Source organism: Diorhabda sublineata, chromosome X, assembly GCF_026230105.1.
Source record: "Diorhabda sublineata isolate icDioSubl1.1 chromosome X, icDioSubl1.1, whole genome shotgun sequence".
Taxonomy (NCBI): Eukaryota; Metazoa; Arthropoda; class Insecta; order Coleoptera; family Chrysomelidae; genus Diorhabda; species Diorhabda sublineata.
Window position 1 is genome coordinate 24,854,352 of NC_079485.1, and position 19,612 is coordinate 24,873,963.

Below are 19,612 nucleotides of genomic sequence, written 5' to 3' on the forward strand. Positions count from 1 at the left end.
GCATATAAGGCATTGAGCAAAATCTTCTTACTGCCTACGAAGAGATCACTGCAGATAATGACACAAAACATGCCTATGAATGTTGGTTTAAATGAATAGTTATTCGAGAGTATAAAACCCAAAATTTAGGCATTGAATGAATTAGACAGATATTGTATTTTATGCATTGATGAAATGTCAAACCTTTTTTTTCATATCTTTAAAGATTAATTTATTGGGTTAGAAGATTATGGAAGAGGTAAAACAAGAAAACCAGCTGCGTATGTAGCTACATTTATGATACCTGGGCTAGCTTGGAAACTTCCAATAGGCTTCTTTTTTTGCATTCAACAATGAAAGCAAGTGATGTAAAAAGAGAAAACTATGATTGCATTGACAAATTTGAAGAGGTTAGAAGAGGTTTAAAACCGAAAATATTGGTTTCTGATATGGGAATAAATTTTATACAAATAGCATATCTATTAGGTGTGACAGAGAGATATCCTTTCTTCAAGGTAAAGGAGTCTAAAGTTTGGTATGTTTTTGACCCATCACATCTAATACAACTTCATGGCACATACATTTACATTCAACGAGAAAACGGGCTCTTGAAAATATATTGAAGATTTCTACAATGCAGATAAAAAATTACAATTCAGACTATCCCCAAAATTAACCGATTCACACATATTTCAAAGCAATTTTGAAAAAATGCGGGTCAAATTAGCTACACAAGTGTTGAGTGCTACAGTAGCAGAAGGTCTAAATACATACGTGAGCCTGGGTGCACTACCGTCAGAAGCAATGGGTACTGCATATATTGTTGTTGCTGAAAGGGATCAGAGTAATTGAAAATGGTAGAGATATAGATAAATAATCAAAAACAACCCTCGGCGCATCATCATCAATTACTTATTTATTATTATGAACCTTAGCCTCATTAAGTTATCGTTGCTATAAATTTGTCTATGTTTAGTCTGTCTGTCAATTTTCTAGATTCCACTTCAACCCCATTAAAGTATCGTCTTCAATTATTCATTATTAATGTGACTATAATGAACCATAAATATATTTATCTAATTTTATAATTATTATTGTATAAGATAAGAGCTAATATATAAAGAAGCCTGTAAAACTAATACTTCGTTCATTCAATTTGATATTCGTCTAGTACACCAGTCAGATCGGTGTAACCACTTGTAACTTTAAATTATTAAATCCTCAGTTAGCTAAATAAATTGATTTTAAAAAACAAGTTATGAATTCAGTTATTTAATTATATCACCTGCATATCACGATTGTTTGATTCTTTAATTTCTATTCGAATACTTATTATAAATTTAACTACAAGTAAAATTAGATACATTTTGCTTTTTACGAAACCTTTACTATTATTACCCGTGCGTTTAAATTTCGTTCTGAAAACAACCACGAACATGGCGCAAGGCTATTGAAACTTAAAGCATTATCTTATCGAAAGTGTAGCTACTGACTTATACTGTGTTAAAGGTTTGAAGTTTATTTGTATGTTCATTGTTTCATCCAATCTGTTTTCGACTAATAGAATAAAGTTATATATTACAATTACTACTTTTATTTATTACTACTAATAAGGCAGCACGAGAAGTTATTGGCAGGGCTGAATAAAATAGTAGTAATTCGAGCCAAAGCGTCAAAGTGGAAAGTGGAAAAAATTTTAATCTGTGAGTGTAGTAAATAGAGTGACATTTGTGTCTATTCAAGATAGAGTCAACAATTGGCAAATTAAACCATTCGAAATGGAATGTGAGGGAATTCCAAATTAAAGTAGTGTTGATCACCAAAGGCTTATTCGAAATTACTTGTGGAAATGAGGTTGAGCCTGAACGGGATGAAGATAAAATAGCAAAAAGGGTATTATGAGATGCACGTGCTCAAGAAGTTCTGGTCGTAAGAATGGAGGATAAAATTATTAAATCTATTGTGCCAAGTTGAAGTGCTAAGAATATGTGGAATAAATTAGAAAACATTTTCTAGGAAAAGACAGATAGTACCCATTTACTAGATGGAAAATTTAATCATTCAAAGTTTTAAAATGTTATCATAAATAGTTTTATTCGAAAGGAACAAATTGAAACAACTGGATGAAGAAATTACAAGGAAAATGGAGAAAACTAAAATTATTTTGTCGCTACTAGAGAAGCACAAACAATTTTATTCAGCAGGGAAAATTATTGATCCAGATAATCAAACATTGAACAAGGAAGATAATGAAACTCTTGCCTTAGTTATGTGCCAATTAAAAAACATTAAAACAAAGAAGTTAAGAAGAAATGCTTTATCTGTGGCAAGATGGGACACTTTAAATTCGAGTGCAGAAATTCTGAGTGTAGATACCTTCATTCATGACTACTAATAAGAGCATTGCTTATTATAAAAGGTCTCCATTTATAGTAGACAGGTTAATTTTTTTAACTTTCACTCTCTTCAGAATTAGTGATGGGATATGCGTCCTTCTAAATGTTTCCCCATTTTTTGTGTATTCTCATATTTTTAGAAATGCCTAGACATCTAACAGTTAACAAACAAGAGCAAATAATAGTTGAGTGAGGGAAAACATCAGCAACTGACTGATGATTAATAAAATAATAGAGCCTGCTAAAACTACTCAAGTTCTGGAAATAATACTAAGAAAGTCGTCATGATATTTTGGTGGATGATGAGAAATATTAACTTTGATATTATCATCAATGACAAAATCTTCGTAGAACTATTAATAAAGCATAAATCAGAGTTCACACACTTGATAATATAAGACATGGCCATAGCTTTCAAACTGAAAATACAGAGACAGAATCAGATCAGGTAAAAATATTAGGTAAATAATAATGTTAACTATAATGAACCAATCAATTGAGAATTGGTCTGAAAGTTGTAACATCAAAAATATTGAATAAGATTAAAATGGGATACGGATCTAGATAGAATTCATACTTTCTACCAATACATATAACTCAGACAAGAGATATGCCGAGACAAATCAACAAGTGAAGTCTATGAACAAAATTCAGGAGAAGTTATATGTTCTTTTCAGTTTGTCTTTCAAAGTTGTCCCAATGATCAAAAAATGCCATATTTATATTGTGACCCAATGATTTTTCTATGTTAACAAAATTCATTCAACTACATATCCAAGCATTTTCCCGTGACCTTGATAATGGTAAAACCTCCAATTTCTAAATGGTTTGCCAAAGATTAATTAATTAATATAGTGGTTTATTAATTTCAAAATTTTTTGTTTACATATTGATCTTTACCAACTTGATATTAATTGTTAAGTTTACTGTTAGAATAAACTCAAATATTTCACCAGATTGGATTTAGGAAGTTAACAGAATAACTTACTTACAATAAATCAAAAATCTGAAGCCATTATAGCACATATGAATTTTTAGATGTAAAGCAAGCGTTTGACAGAGTTTGGAATACCGATATTTCATACCTAAATGTAATAGAACTCCATATGTTTTTGGAATGAAAAGAAAATAGAGTTATTGGAACACTCAATTACGCTGTCTGGTCTTGCAAGCCAACTAACTTTAGGAGACTCAAGGAACCGGACAATGTAATTGTCTGAGTGTTGGGGTAGATGTAGCAGCCCCCAGTTTTAATTTGAAAGGAAATTGAGAATTACTCTTACATTTCATGGGATTTTAATGCTAAATAAATACAATACAATTTCGAATAGTGTTGCGGATTGAGGACTCAAAATATTTTTGTTATAATGTACCATATGTTTTTAACCTTGCAAAAGATTAAATAAAAGAATGAAACGTTGGCATTTTAAAAAACTCTTGGACAGTTTTATTTTGAGTCCTCAAGCCATAACTCCATTCGAAATTATATATTGATAATGTTATGTCTAATACTTTTCCATACTTCAGTTATCATCGATAAATTGCCACAGTAATAGTGTCAGAGACAACATCGAATGTATAGTTCTTCCAATATCAATTGCAGAAGACTGTTAAGGGAGGATCAATCAATATTTTATAAATACGCACGGCACTCATACCAAATTTAGAAATGAAAAATAATGTTTACTCCTCGTATAAAATTCGGCAAATATCTAACAAACCGTCAGTCCACGTGGACTCATCATCTCCACTGTTTACTAATGAAAATATCGAATCTTAAACATAAATGCATTTCTATTGACCGAATCTATCGGTACACAATTTCTTAGAAATATTCCTGCCAAATTTCTTCAAGTAAATAGAAATATGGCGTTTTTTAGACCATGCGGAACGGATGGCAATAACCGAATCGTCAAGGATAGTTCGATGACGACAAGATTATTTGCGTCAATTAAAAGACTACTGAAGGTCTAATAGACAAATAATTTATCTAGATGAAACATGATTTGACAGTTACGATGTAGTAAATTTTGGTTGGGTTGACAATAGTAAAAATTGCTGTTTGAATGGGCCATGTTCTAAAGGGAAACGCATTAAAATAGTACACTTTGGAAACAAAGACGGTTTCCTGCATAATGCTTTATTAATATCTCCTAAAACAATTAAAAACTGTGCAGCTAATTATTATGAAGATAAGACAGCAGAATTATTTGGAAAGTGGTTCAATGAAAAGTTTTTACCTAACATTCCACTATAGTCAGTAATCGTTATTGACAATGCATCCTACCACTCGCGGCTACTCCTTAAGATAACGAATAGTAGTACTAACAAAGCCCAAATTTTAACATATATGTCTGAAAAAAATATTGCTATTCCTGTAGGCGATCAAAAGACCTAACAAACAAAGAATTACTTACTGTTATTAAAAGTCTAAAGTTAGAGAAAATTTATTATATTGACAAGCTGTATAAATAACAGAGTCTTAATCTTCTCAGTCTACCTCCTTATTATTGCATATTTAACCCTATGGGGTTAATATGGGCAAACGTAAAATCAGAATTACGAAAATGTAATCAGTCTCCAGAACTGAGTAAATAGGTTGTAGAACTCGTAAAGAAAGTTCTAGCAACAGACTTCTAAAAGCTTTGGAAAAACTGTGTTTAACATGTTATCACCCTTTTTACAACCCATCATAATTCAATCAAATGAAGTTCAGACAATTCTGACTACCATGATTATTTATAAAAATACTTTGGAATCGAAATGTTTTTTTTTCTTTTGTTTTATTTTCAAAGAATTCAATTTCCTTTATGGTTTTGCAGAATAAAAAACGATTGGGGTACAAAAAGGGCTCAGTTCATGTCTGGCACCCTGTTTAAACCAAACGTCCTTACAGGTAGGTACAATTTACTCGTCTAATTTCGTTTAATAATGTAATATTAAGTTGTAGCAAGACTACAATTAACTGCATCTGTCTAAATAACGGCGTATAATGCCGTCCAATTTATGGATTGTCTGCAAGAGTTTTTATAATCTGCAATTGATATTGGAAGAACCATAACTATTCCCGAAGTCACTGATGAAAATAAACTTTTAAATTTTTCTAATTAATAAAAATGGATTTTTATGTAATGAACAGTCATTATTTTATTGAACAAATTTGTGAGGCTTCATATATTCATTATGCCATATCTGACACCATACGTAATCTGTTCTTTTAAGCATTTAACTTGTTCAAAATAATTTCGATGTTTTACATTTGCCAGTCGTCCAGTGACGGCTTACATTTTTTTTTTAAATTTTAGCTTTCATGACTATCAAAATCTCAGATTTTTAAGAATGCATCACATTTATCAATGCACTGTTGAAAAACGTGCAAAGTGTGAACTAATTAATTATTTTGAATATTGATAGATGATGTTAGTTTCTCTGAATAATAATTTTCATAACTGCCTGCACATTTTATAAAAATAAGTGAAACAATTATATATTTAAATTAGAAATTTTTTTTCTACTTACTTTTGCTGTCGATAAGACGTAGAGAAAATCACCAGATGGAGATATAGTTGTATCTGGTAAAATTGGGTTCCCGTCATCAACAAAAACTTCCTCATATTCTGGTGGTTCCGGTCCAGATAACAAAACTTTTTTGATTCTACCATCTGTAGTTCCAAGGAATGCCAATACGTGTCGTCCTGTTGATCCGGTTGTAACTGCTGATAAGGATATATTAGGGAATACAAGTGATGCAGTAGTTACCAAAGGTGTGAGACCACTGATTTTCAATCCAACTTCACAGAAGTTTGGAATATTACCAGCAGATCCGCTGCTAGGACATTTCCCATCCAAAATAGGTCCAGATACATAGCCCATATTTCTATCTTTAACGCTGCCGTTGAAACACATATGGATATTTTCAATAAATTTCCCTTCTATGTCACGTAAGGGATAAAGACACAACGCCGAGTGATTTTGAGGTTCATTTGTTATACTTTTTGAGGGTCTGAAGATAGCTACCAAAACCGGAGAGCCTACGGTTATGCCTAAAGCCGAAGCGAGTTCTTCTTTGGCAAAAGCGATTTTTGCATCTTGTACTAGATTATATTTCGTATCTCCGTCTATACACTGTAACGTAACTTCTGTATAGCTGTCATAATTTGGATCATTTATACAAGTTCTTGAAAGTCGTGAGACGTATCCCTGTTCCTCCTGTCCGGGCAAATGCGATTGTTTTTGAACAATAACAAAGTAGGCGTATTCACTAGCATTAAAACCGTATACGTACTGTACAATAAAATGATCTCTGTATTTAACGTCAATACTTAACAGAGATTGTTTACTAAATGTTAACTCCGCAATATCTAACGTCTCCAGATCACGACTAGCTATTGCTGGTACATCATGTCGAAAGTCTCCGTTGTTTGTAAACGTTGTCCCTACATAAAGAATATTCGAACGACCCCATAGATTGTATTTCTTAGGGCCTATATATGCATACGTAGATGCATTTGCATCGTTTGCAGCTATACTTATAGGAATAAACTGGGATTCTGCACTTATATTACTAAGTTTATATTTATAGCAAGCACCTTGGGACAAAGAACCGCAAGATATTAAGACTCTTGAGTCCGGTTCTATAAGTAATATTTTATTGTAATTATCCATTAAAGACAGGGGTATATTAGGGTCATTACATCCAGTAGCGTGGCAGGAAGGACTGTCGTTTTTGGGGCCGGTAGTCACCACTTGTTCGAGGCGGAGATTTCCATCAAGTTGCAAAAGGCGATTCGTGCCGCCCACGAAGACTCTCTGAGTTTTTTGATCGATTGCCATATGCCAAAAGCGCTCAGGGAGATCATCGGGGCCAGGGTACTGCGCCAGCAGGATACCTGCAGAAGCGCGCCCCCACAGCCCCGCCAGTAGCAGCAGCCAAATGCCTGCCACGGTGCTGCCCACCGTTCCAACATGAACGATTTTTATCACCATGAAGACTTCAAGTGCATACTCCTGGAGCAGGAGAAGCCGTGCACCGCTTCACTTCTCCAGATCTTCATCCCTAAAATAAAGAAATATATTATAAAAAAAAACGATATTTAATGTGAACTAAAATTAATCTTAATCTATTCAGTTATGACTTGACACCAAGGCTGTAAAAAAGACAAATTGAGAAGAATACCGTAATACGATTAACAAAAATGGTGACCTTAGGAAGAAACAGAAGAAATGAAGAGACAACACACACAATTTACTACTTCAAAACTACAGCAGGTAGCTCAAATTGAGACACCTATTATACAACAAAAGAAAGTAAAAAGAACATATCACTTGAAATAAAAAGACTAAGATGACTATGAAGTCATATTCCTAAGGACAAAAATATTATTAATCGGTATAGTCGTAGCATCAAAATAGCTCAACGAAATAAAAGATACTCAATTTAAAAAAAAATGTTTCCAAACTTTCCAGAACAGATGATTTCATTACAAAGTCAATAAAGAATATAAAAAAACTAAGATATCCGCACTGCCAATAAGGAAAAATGATTATGAACCATGGGCTAAAAGTGTCAATATGCCCAAAAAAGGGATAGTTGTGTTTTTATCACATCTAATGTAATTATACGACTTTGATATTGGCCCAAATCACTTGAAGCAGCATTGACAATAATAATGTATGTGTATATTAGGATATCATATCATATACCCCGCGACATATATGGATCTATTGTGTCCTCCTTTTTGCGGTGATACTGGGTATGCTCAGTGTCTATAGCTGATATATTAATCATACTCCTCTTAGAAATGGAGATGGCTAAGAATAATGATAAATCCAATAAGAGGCCAACCAATGTCACATTACATTTGGATTTCGACAAGAACTTGTGTGATTCGATGAATCATTAATATGTCGTATGACATATTCGTTTACCAATTGTCTTATTTAATTTACTGATTATTATAGAAAATATACTTAAGAGGTGATGGGCTTAAAAAATAAATAGTTATTAGTGTATCTTTGAGTACATTTTATTATCAATTTACCGTACATACAAATAAACTTCGGAGATGGATAAACAAACTTTGAAGATCATTTTGTTTACCAAATAAAATAAGTTTATGCACATGGATTTAATTTGGAAATAAACCTGTCGATTTGAAAATACCAAAAGATTAATAAATAAAAAGTTCTAGTGTCTTATTTTGATACTTTTCAAAGTGATGAAAATCAAATTAATAAAAGTTAATAATATAGTCAGTAATCAATTACATTATCTGATTCGCGTTTCGATAACCAAGTTTTCGTCTTCAGACAAAGGTTTACCTTCAATTTCTTCAATAAATTTATTTATTGCTTGAGCTTTTCTCTTATCGTTCTTGATAATAAATATTAATTTGGATAATCGTGTACAGGGATGGTTTTAGATTGTTTAATTTTCATTTTTAATTCAATTCATAAGGTGTTTCCAGCTTTTCCGTCTTTTTTATTAACTTTAAAGTCGTTCCTTAAAAAGCTGGTGGCGTCCAATTTAATATAAATTGTTCACCCTATCTGAGTACCAATTATTTATACACAGACTCTTCTGGGAAACTATAACCAGAGTAGATCTGCTAAATATATCAGCCTAAGTAAGAACAATTAAGAATACTAACAGGAGTTCTATCGAGGCATTGTCGCCTCAATAGACACCTGAAGTCGCTAGATTTAGCAGATATTGTGACGTACAGGTTTTGTTGCACAAAGAACGAAACCTAGTGTGGAACACTAGGGATCTCTGGAAATTAGAGCAATCTCACATTCTAGACTTTTTAAAAGGAATGGGATTAACGGATCAGCTGTAAATACTGGGTTCTCCAGCATCGCAGCAAAAAAAGGGGGGTACAACAGAATAGATCTTTTGGGTCACAGTGTATAAAAGATCCCATTAGATAGATAGATACATAGATACAAAGCGATATGAAGTTTTTAATTATTGGAAACGAGTGAAAATTGCTAGGTGCATGATCGGTACTATAGTACGGATGATAGAATATCATGTTTGGCTAGTAAATAACGAGACTGGTTACGCAAAAGGGTTTTATTATAAAAATTATTCTACATTCGAAGGCTCCCCTTCAATATATTCCTCTTCCTTCGCCATACACTTTTCCATACGTTTTTTCCATTGATCGAAGGTGGTGGGAGCCTTTAGGAGCTCTGCCGTTTTTTTGCTTTACCGCTTCCATCGACTCAAACCGGGTCCCTTTCAAAACAGATATTTTTCTAAGGAAATCTGAGCAGACCCGTTGACGCAAGAGCTTTTGTTCAGAAGTCAGGCACCAGCTTCGCACAGACTTTTGTCATGTGTAATTTCTCGTGTAAAATTTTTTTAACCGTTTCTGCACTCACAATTTGGTTGATTTTGGTCACTGTTTCCGGAGTTGAAACAGTCACAGGGCGACCTGGGCGCTGGTCACTTTCAGTGCTCTCTCGGCCCTCACTAAAGCGCTTACACCATTCAAAAACATACGCACGAGATAGAGAATTGTCCCCATAGGCCTCTTACAACAATTTATAGCACTCAGTCGGATTTTTTTTTTCAATTTAACGAGAAAGATTGATACGTTGCTCCTGTTTTTCGTCACACATAGTTTTCGATACGAGAAAAAAACACGTTCGTTTTAAACCGCTACTGCACAAATACTATAATAGTGACGGAAACGTGTTTTGGGACGTGCTTGGACAAGATATCTAGGTACCCACTAGTCGTTTTGTACCCCATCCGTCTAGGGCGCCCTCTAGGCGCGCAGTCTCATGATTTAATAGCCACACCTCGAACATGTCATTTTAATGACTTCAGTTCTTGAGCGCGGTTGGACGATCGAGATTCAGTAGTCTGTAAGCAACCAATCTTTTATGTAATTTGTAGTAGCTTAGTTTGTGTTGGACAATTAATCAATTAATCTTGTGGAAAATTAACCTAAGACTACGGTATTGTGAAAAACAGGTTAATAACTATTCCGCCAGTCACAACGCTGATGCAACTACTCTTGTCTTTATCGTACACGTTAGTTCGACCACTTTTAAACTGAATAAAACATTTCCGGATGTGAGTTTCATTTATTACGTTGTTGCCGTACACACATTCGTTGATAAATTTCCATAATTTTGAAGTTTTTGCCAATAAAAACCGTATCATAGAAGACACTTCACAAATGGCGAAATTTTCAATTGCAGCGCAAATTTTAAAATTGAAGCAAACGTGATCACCGCGCTTACCGGCCTTACTTTCTGATCAACCCTCGTAGCGTTTGGTTCCCAATTTTCCGGTTAGGTTAGGTTGAGACTTTACTATTGTCAAAATGGCTGAATTGTGACATTATAATCACTTCTTTGGATAGTACACTTCAATTTATAAATATATTTCAGATGATTCCAACTTAAACATTCAAAAATCTATTATGATACCAAATTGTAAGGCATTAATTGTGTCGACTATCTTCTTTAACGGAGCCTATTCCAATAAAACGTTTTAGTGTTATGTTTACGACATAATGTACAAAATCGGTTAAATTTTCTACTACCATTTACCCCGCATTATTTAAGTAGAGCTATTGAATATTTCCTTATTTGCATATTAAACGGTCTTTCACAGATAAAGGCAGTTCTTAATATTGCAACATAGTATTTACTTAGCAACCCTAATAAATATGGGAATTAAGCGATAACAGACCCAGTTGGCAGTTTCTTATCAAAAATAGAAAAAAAAAATAAATCTATTAAATAATAAATTTATGGGTTGAAAAATTACGGTCCATATTAGCAAATATATCATTATTAATTCACAATAGAGCTTCTGTATTAAGGTTTAAACATATTAAGTGCATGTCCAATCCAGTTTGAGAGTGCAAATAAAATCTAAACCAGGTCACCAGAGTATGCCAGGCAATAAAGAAGCACAAAGCCTTGCCAAAAAGGGGCAACGACTCTATATTTTGGACTAGAGCCAAATAATCAGATGGAGATTGAAACATATCAAGTGCATGTCTAATATAGTTTGGGAGTGCAAATAAAATCTAAAAGCTCTGGCTAATAGAAACAAGTAACGCAAATGTGACTACCAGACAATAAGGCAGTAAGGAGCAACGACTCCATATTTTGGACCAGAGGCCTACATCAATAACGAACTGAACAGCTAAATAACCAGATAAAGTCTCACTAGAGAAACACTCCAGATTTGAGATTCATAACCATATTAACTAAAAAGTCTGACGAGCTTCCCGAGATGACCAGACATCAACATTAAATTTGTGGTCGGTCTTCTGAAAGGTCACTTTAAAATACTATCTTAAGACTATAGAACGACAACTGCAGATTCTACGATGGAAACAGCCGAGCAACTACTCTGTGAATGTCCTGTCCATTTTACCAAAATACGAAGGCGTAGTATTAACATCTTCGGATATAAAAACCCCAGAAAAATTGAAAAAATTTCTTTATTTGGTGGAAATCTATGAAATCTGGAAACAGAAGATTGAAATGTAATTGTAAGATAATCGTTTACCACGAAAGGCTTTTCAAGTTTTGGAAACAGCTAGTAACTGCTGAAGGCAGAACCTGGAGGAATATGGCAGATGCTCAACTTATTAGAAGCCTGTTGGAGCTGTTGCTGAGCTCAACATTATCAATTTTGTGAGATTTGACTCGAATTGAGGCTTCTACTGTAGGCACGCTTCAACAAGTTAAGCATGAGTTTGTACATAAAAGGGTCATATATAAATTGTATTGATAGCAATTATCTTTTTTTGTTTATAAAAACAAAACTATGTATAGATACTTCTACTACTACTGAACAAAAGTTTTTTCCCTCGCCATAATCCACTCATCAAATTTCAAATTTATACACTTTAACCAATTTCTCTTTCATGTTGTCAAGAGAAGGTCGAAACGGTATCTTACAAACCAAAAATAATAGTGTATGTTATTTTTTTAGTATCGGCTGATTTGTTTATTATTATTATAACAGGAAGTTTATGATTGTAATACAGTCCCAATTAGCCCTGTAAGACGCAAGAACGTGCTGTAATTTATACTTTTTGTACCAAGACATATTTTTGTGAAGTTCATATACGAATTGTTTTTGTTCTCGCAAATTCAAACTTGTAAGTTTTAAAATGAATAAAACCAAGAAACTATCGGTTGAAACTCGTATATTAATTACAAATCTTCATAGTTTAAGCAAAATAAACTGTACCGTTGTCGACGAATTAAAAATACCTCGACGTAGCGTGGACTACAACGTTAAAAAAATATGCATCCTCCAGGAGCTTTGCGAAAGAAAACGTTCAGGATGGACTGAAGATAAATTTATTTTATTGAACGGTTAGCGTGATCGACGACTCAGTGGACCAGAGATAGCAGCTCACATCAATGAATCTAGGGATCTGTCTTTGAGTACCTACGTCCACAGTGAAAATAAGATTGAGAGGAGCTAGCATTATGGAAGGATGGAACTTAAGAAACCTTGTTTAAGACGTCCAAATAAAATTAAGAGATTACAGTGGGCTAAAAACTCACAAAGAGTGGGAGAGAGTCTTATAGAGTGATGAGTCAAAGTTTGAGGTTTTTGGGTCTAAGAGAGGAGTGTTTATGCGCATGTTAAAGGAAGAACGGACGATATATTCATGTGAAATCCCGACTGCAAAGCACGGCGGAGGCTTGGCGATGGTTTGGAGTAGTTTTGAAGGAGACCTGGTGAAAATTGAGGGTATTTTGAAGAAAGAAGGCTATAAAAAATATTAAAGGAAATTGTAGTATGCGCCTGATCGGTGGAAAATTCATTTTCCAGCATGGAAACGATCCAAGCATCCCTCGAACCTGTGCAAAGAGTATTTGGAAGAATTGGAAAAGAATGTACTGAAAGTAATGATTTGGTCGTCACAATCGCCCGACCTCAACCCAATTGAGATGTAGGACAAATATAATGTTTTTTAAAATATAAATATCAAAATCGACCGTATTATTTTTATTTGTTGTTTATCACACAAAGTATAGGGTGGGCAAAAACTTTTGACTGATAGTGTATGTTTAATTGGGCGACGGTTCACTAAGAGTTTAAAAGATCTATTGTGCCCTCTGTTTCACTCAGTTTCTGAGAACTATCTCTGAAACTAGTAGCTATTTTATTATTCCCTTAAAGAACGTATAACAAAATGTATTGTACAAAATACAATGTAAAAACTACATAACAGATAAATTAAACGCAGACTCTTAAGTGATAATTTAGTCGTTCTTAATGTCTCATTAACTTGAAATACGATAAAATAAAAATCCACAATCATTTTTTGCACTACGTCTCGTCTCTGTAGGAAAAAACTAACAGCTTTTAACGGAAACTTTATTGAGAGTGGCACAAAGAACCACTTCTTAATATTAAAATAAACTATTTTTTTTTTCAATTATTGAATTAAAATTGAGCTTATGAATAAAGTACCAAAATAAGCCGATAATTCACGAGAAACTTGAGCATTTCACTGCTCAAGAAGAATATTCTCTATCATGAGTATACTGCTCGAAACGAGATAACTTCGAAAATGAAATAGGATCTGACTGCTCCAGCCAAATATGCTCGCGATCGTAATTTCTACTTGCCAAACGAAGCGAAAAATTAGCTGTGGTGGCAATGCTGCTATACAGTTGATAAGGTAAACAAGACCTTTCGCGAAAACATTGCATTCTAAATCGTTTGAGTATTTTCATTGCATTTTGCAGTGTATTTATGAATTATGTCAACAAAATATCTAATTTGAAAGTTTGAAGGAATTCTAGCTAGAAGCAATGACAGGGATCAAGAATATGAGCCGCCTTCTTCAGATGTCAAACCATCGGATACTGAAAATTTAAAAAATCAATATGAACGTGCTGCAGATATAGAACTATATTTTGGCCTACAAAACTTTTCTCGAACCTTATGTAGAGAAAGAATACATCTCATATATAGATAATTGGTATACAAGCTCCAACTTATTTAATGCTCTACGCAAAAAGAAAATCAATGATTGTGAAACTTTGAAACGACGCATAAAAATGCCAAAAATTACTACCAAACTATCATGTGGTGAATTTACGTAACGATCGTGGGGAAAACTTCTTGCCGGCTATACAAAGAAACACTCGAAATGATTATGATATTCTCTGTTAGCAAAAATAAAGAAATTTGAGCATTTTTTAAAGCAAAACTCATATCGGTTTGCACTATACTGCTCCAGGCTAGTAGACTCGAAACGCAAGGAAAACGGTGCACTGAAAGAAGCGGGCTCTCGACCAAAGTGCAGTGAAAGGGTCTATTCTGATGAAAATAGATCACTTTAACTCTAGACAACAATAACGTTATCAATTTTTTCTTCGTGGATAAAACTATTTGAATATGTTTTTCTCATAGAAAAAATAAATAAGAAAGGTGAACAAAGTTGGAGTGACATAACGTTTTTGTGAGAAATAAATTTATTGTTTTGAAAAATCTCAAGTATTTATTGAACTCCAGTTTATTATCAGCACTGAAAGAGGATGTTTTCTTAAACCATTTCATTTGTCTTCTATATTCGGAGTTTAAAGTCTCCGATTAAAGACTAAGCATTGCTAAGTGTATTTTCCCAATTTATAATATGCATAAAGCATTTTTTTATGATGCCAGAATATTGAGGAGATCTATAATTACCCAAAATGTTTTTAGTAACTTTGACAAACGCCATCCAAGCTTCTCTTTCTTACGCATTTATAGTGGTAATGAATGCCTGATCTTCCATTAATTTTTGATGTCGGGTTCAACACCTGCCTTTATTTTATCGTCGCTACAAGAAGGAAAATTTTTGTTTAAATGATCATCTGTCCAAGTTAACAACCTGAACACGGCACCTCTTCAACAGAGCTACACCAGAAAACTTACTGTGTATAAAGAAAAAAGTAGAAAAGCAAAGCTTCAGAAAATTCTGCGAAGATATTGACTTTACGCATCCGGTTTCAAGATTTCACAAGGTCTTGGCGAAGAGTAAAATCAATGCAACTATACCACTGAGGAAACCGTATGGCAGCAAAATGATAAAAGCAAAGCTACGAGAAAAACTGCAACAATTTCAAAACAAGTATAAGACAGTGAACGAATTAAATTGGTATTTAAACACCTTTCAAACGTTAAAGTCGCCGGGAGTGGACGGAATCTTCCCAGTTCTCCTTCAAGGAGATTAGGAGGATATCCTGCCATAGACCAATCAGCCTCACGTCGTTTCTACTTAAACTCTAGACCAGAGATTTTGAAGTGGAAACCTCTCTATTCGTGTTAATTCGACTACCAAATAGGAAAAACTAGGGAGACAAGCACTGGTACAATTTACCACTGGAAACAACATCCAGATGGATTTCAATTACTGGTAATAGGGGATGTCCACAAGGTGTAGTAGAGAAGCTCTTATGCAGACTGACTGAACTCGGCATAAGACGTGGAGGATGCTTTTAGAATACACTCGTGACATACCTACCAAATTTTTTTCACTAGGACGAAAAAACTCGCTTGCTAGATGTGCAAGTTATATAGTGGACAATAGAGATGAATTATCTGGGGCTCACACTAGATAGAAAACTTCTCTGAAACAAAAACGAACAGGAGCTAACCACTAAAGTCACAAAAAGCTGTAATTGTGCAGAAACTTTGCGGGGAGGAATTAGGGTTGTAACTCAAAGATCCTACTATGGATATACACGCAAATGTGAGATCAATAATCACATATGGGGCAGTGGTTTGGGGTACTAGAACTAGTTTGAATACCACGAGGAACAATCTCCCGAAGGTACAAAGACTAGCTTACATGTGTGCAACCGAGGCCATGAAATCATGCCCAACAGCTGCACTAGAAGTGAATCTAAATCTCCAATCTTCATCAAAATTTTCCACGTATACGAGGATGTATTGATTTCTAGTTAGCATAGATCAGTTCCATGCATAAACAAAATATTGCGATACCATAGCAACGAACAATAACTTATTAGAAGTACCAGTGTAAAGTTTGACGTCAAAAAAGTAAACCAGAGTTACGCAATAAATTAAAAGAAAAAATTGTGAAAATCGAAAAATTGGAGTATTGAGCCATCATCAACTATCTGTATTTGGAAGGGTTGAGAGATAAGCAGATTAAAGATGATGACCGATAGGAAAGGCCAGTTTCTGTGTCAGTCCCCGAAAATATCGATGCAGTTCATAACATGATTTTATCAGACTGTCGAATTGGGCTAAATGGATATTTGAAGCAGTTAATATTTCATACGAATCCGTTCACCATATAGTTCACATCAATTTGGACATGAGAAAAATTGCTGCAAAATGGATCCCTAAATGTTTGAATGTTGACCAAAAGCGTGCAAGGGTAGAAGCATCGCGTTCGATCTGTGCTCGATTTAAAAAAGATGTAGACATCTTAAACCGAATTGTTACTATGGATGAGACTTGGGTACATTTCTACGATCCATAAACAAAGCAACAATCGATGGAATGGCGACACTATGGTTCTCCAAGACCTAAGAAGTTTCGTGTCCAAAAATCTGCTGGAAAAGTTCTTACTTCAGTTTTTTGGGATTGCCATGGAGTAATCGTGATTAATTTTTTGGATAAGGGTAGAACCATAAGTGGAAATTACTATTCGACATTACTGACTACTCTACGGGAAAAAATTAAAGAGTGAACTTGTTTGAGGTAAACTTTTGCATTGGGTTGAACAAATGAAAGTGCATTTTCATTCTCTTGTTACGTTGCGTGGCATCTTTTTGTAGAGCAAATAAAAATATGAGGAAAATAACGATGTTCTATATTAATTCTTTTCACCATTCAACTTTAGAAGGAAAGTGTTTTAATAAAAATACCGACATTTCTGTGTTTAATCAATATACGTTCTCGGAAGAAACATTCTTTTATATTACTTAATGTACATTTCAGCGAAAAGCATGTTTTTCTTTTTATAGTATACAATAGAATCCGCTAAATATAAATTATAAAGAAAACCATCAAAATGAAAACAAAAGATTAAGCATTAATCTTGCTGAAAGGAGATTACTCAATTACCTAATGTAATAAACAACAGGTATACTAATGTTTATAAAATTCATTTCCAGCATCACAATTTATTTTTATATGAAGTAATCCTATGGGTAAAGTTTTTAACAAGGATTCTTGATTTTAAACAGACTAATTATTAAAATAAAAGTATGTTTTGGAGTAAACAAATTTATTTTTATTTTATGGAAGCCAAACCTGCAGACCAATAATACTATTACCAATGATATCAAAGCTATCCGAGAGCATACTACTAAAAAGATTAAGCCCTATACTTGAAGAAAGAAAACAAATATCTTCACATCAGTTCGGCTTCAGGGCAAACCACTCCACCATAGACCATCAAGTACACAGGATAACCGATGTCTATATACTATGTACAAAGTCTGCTCCTCTGTTTTCTTAGACGTGACTCAGGCACTTGACAAAGTCTGGCATGAAGGGCTCAAATATAAACTCAATAAAACTCTTACCTAACCAATATGCAAAACTGTTAGAGTCCTATATAAAAGAACGATCCTTCAGAATAAAGCAAGAAGGTGCTTACTCAGACTTAAAGAAAATCAATGTGGATGTACCACTAAGTAGTGTTCTTGGGTCGGTCTTTCACCTCTTATACACCACTGACATCCCTCAATTAGAAAACTACACCATATCCACGTTGCAGATGACATTGCTATTTTGACCGTAGGCGATTCCCACGAAGAAGCAGTAAATAACCTACAGACATCAATTGATAAAATTGATTATAGAGGATAAGTTTGAATATAAAAAAAAATCGGTGCATGTAAATTTCACAAATATGTACCAATAAAAATAACGATGAATAGGTACCACATGCTAATACAGCAAAATATCTGGGTCTAGCACTAGATGCGAAGTTACGCTGAAAACCTCAAATAAAAAAGGAACGAAAAGAACTAGGTATAAGATACAAGAAAGCCCAGAAGACAACCCACTTTGTCAATTTATAATAAACTACTTGTATACGAACAAATCCTGAAACCGGTATGGACTTACGGGATTCAACTATGGAGATGTGCAAGCAAAAGCAACACCCAAATAATCCAAAGATTTCAAAATAAAGTGCTAAGGAGCATCCTGGTACTTTCGAAATAACGATCTTTATGGAGACCTGGAGATAGACACAGAAAGGCAGGTATCCACTAAATTTGGAAAGTTACAAACGGCAGCTCTTGAAACATGTGAACGTCGAGGCTATACAGTTCCTCGACAAAACGAACCAAGAGTGAAGATTGAAGAGGACGAAGCTCTTTGAATTAGTTATCTAAGTGCTTAGTGTATAAGCATAGCAAAGTGTCCCATTTTACATATTAGTGTTAGTGTCGATTATATAGAGTGACAAGTGACAGAGGTTGATTATACTTTCGCTACGGTGATTATAGTGTTAGTTGACTCCATTCCGATATGATCTGTCAAAATTTCACATAAATCTGACAGATAGAATAGTTTTATACTTATATAAAGAAAATTGTTTCCATTATTGGGTAAATAGGGAGAGAAAAGCATCTTGAATGTTAAATATACATTTTTTACAATTAGAAACCCCGAGAAAATAAATGATTTTTAAATGGTTCTCTGTTTTTAACACACTTTTCTCAGCTTCGCTTGGACGTGGATTTGTAAGCTTGTTTGGATTAAGAGCAAAATTTGTTTTTGGTCCATTTTTTTAGAAATTATCACTGCAAATTTTCTTTTTACATCGAGACAAATTTTAAACTGTCTGCCTTCTGTTTGAGATTTACTATATTAGCATCAACATCAGTATTACTTTACAATTTACCACCTTGAATTTGATTACGTTGCTCAAAAAGAATTTACATCCGTACATCCTCTGTTGGGAGATTTACAATACCAAAGACTAGAACTTAAAGAAAAATTTTCCAAACTAAATCGAACTAAGAAGTGGAAAATAAATATAGTTTTAAAAAACCAGAAAACACTCTATTATACAGATCAAACTAAAAAATTGAAAATAATTTTCAAAATAAGCCTCAAACAATAATGAATGAAAAATACTAGTATAGTTGTGAAAAAACTGTGTGGCGCTTTTTTCCATATATCTCGTACATCGCTTTGTTCCATATTTCTAGCACATCGCTTTATTCCATATTTCTCATACATCGCTTTGTTCCATATT

At 33.9% G+C, this 19,612-nt stretch overlaps 1 protein-coding gene across 1 annotated transcript in view; it reads right to left on the bottom strand.

The window, feature by feature from the left end:
* LOC130450716 (plexin-B) overlaps window positions 1-19,612 on the bottom strand; it is a 165,501-nt gene that overhangs the window by 20,981 nt on the left and 124,908 nt on the right. Inside the window, exon 2 of the mRNA XM_056789299.1 lies at window positions 5,895-7,431. Within this exon, the coding sequence (XP_056645277.1) occupies window positions 5,895-7,361 (1,467 nt within the window). The 5' untranslated portion in view covers window positions 7,362-7,431. The remainder of the gene's footprint in view (window positions 1-5,894; window positions 7,432-19,612) is intronic.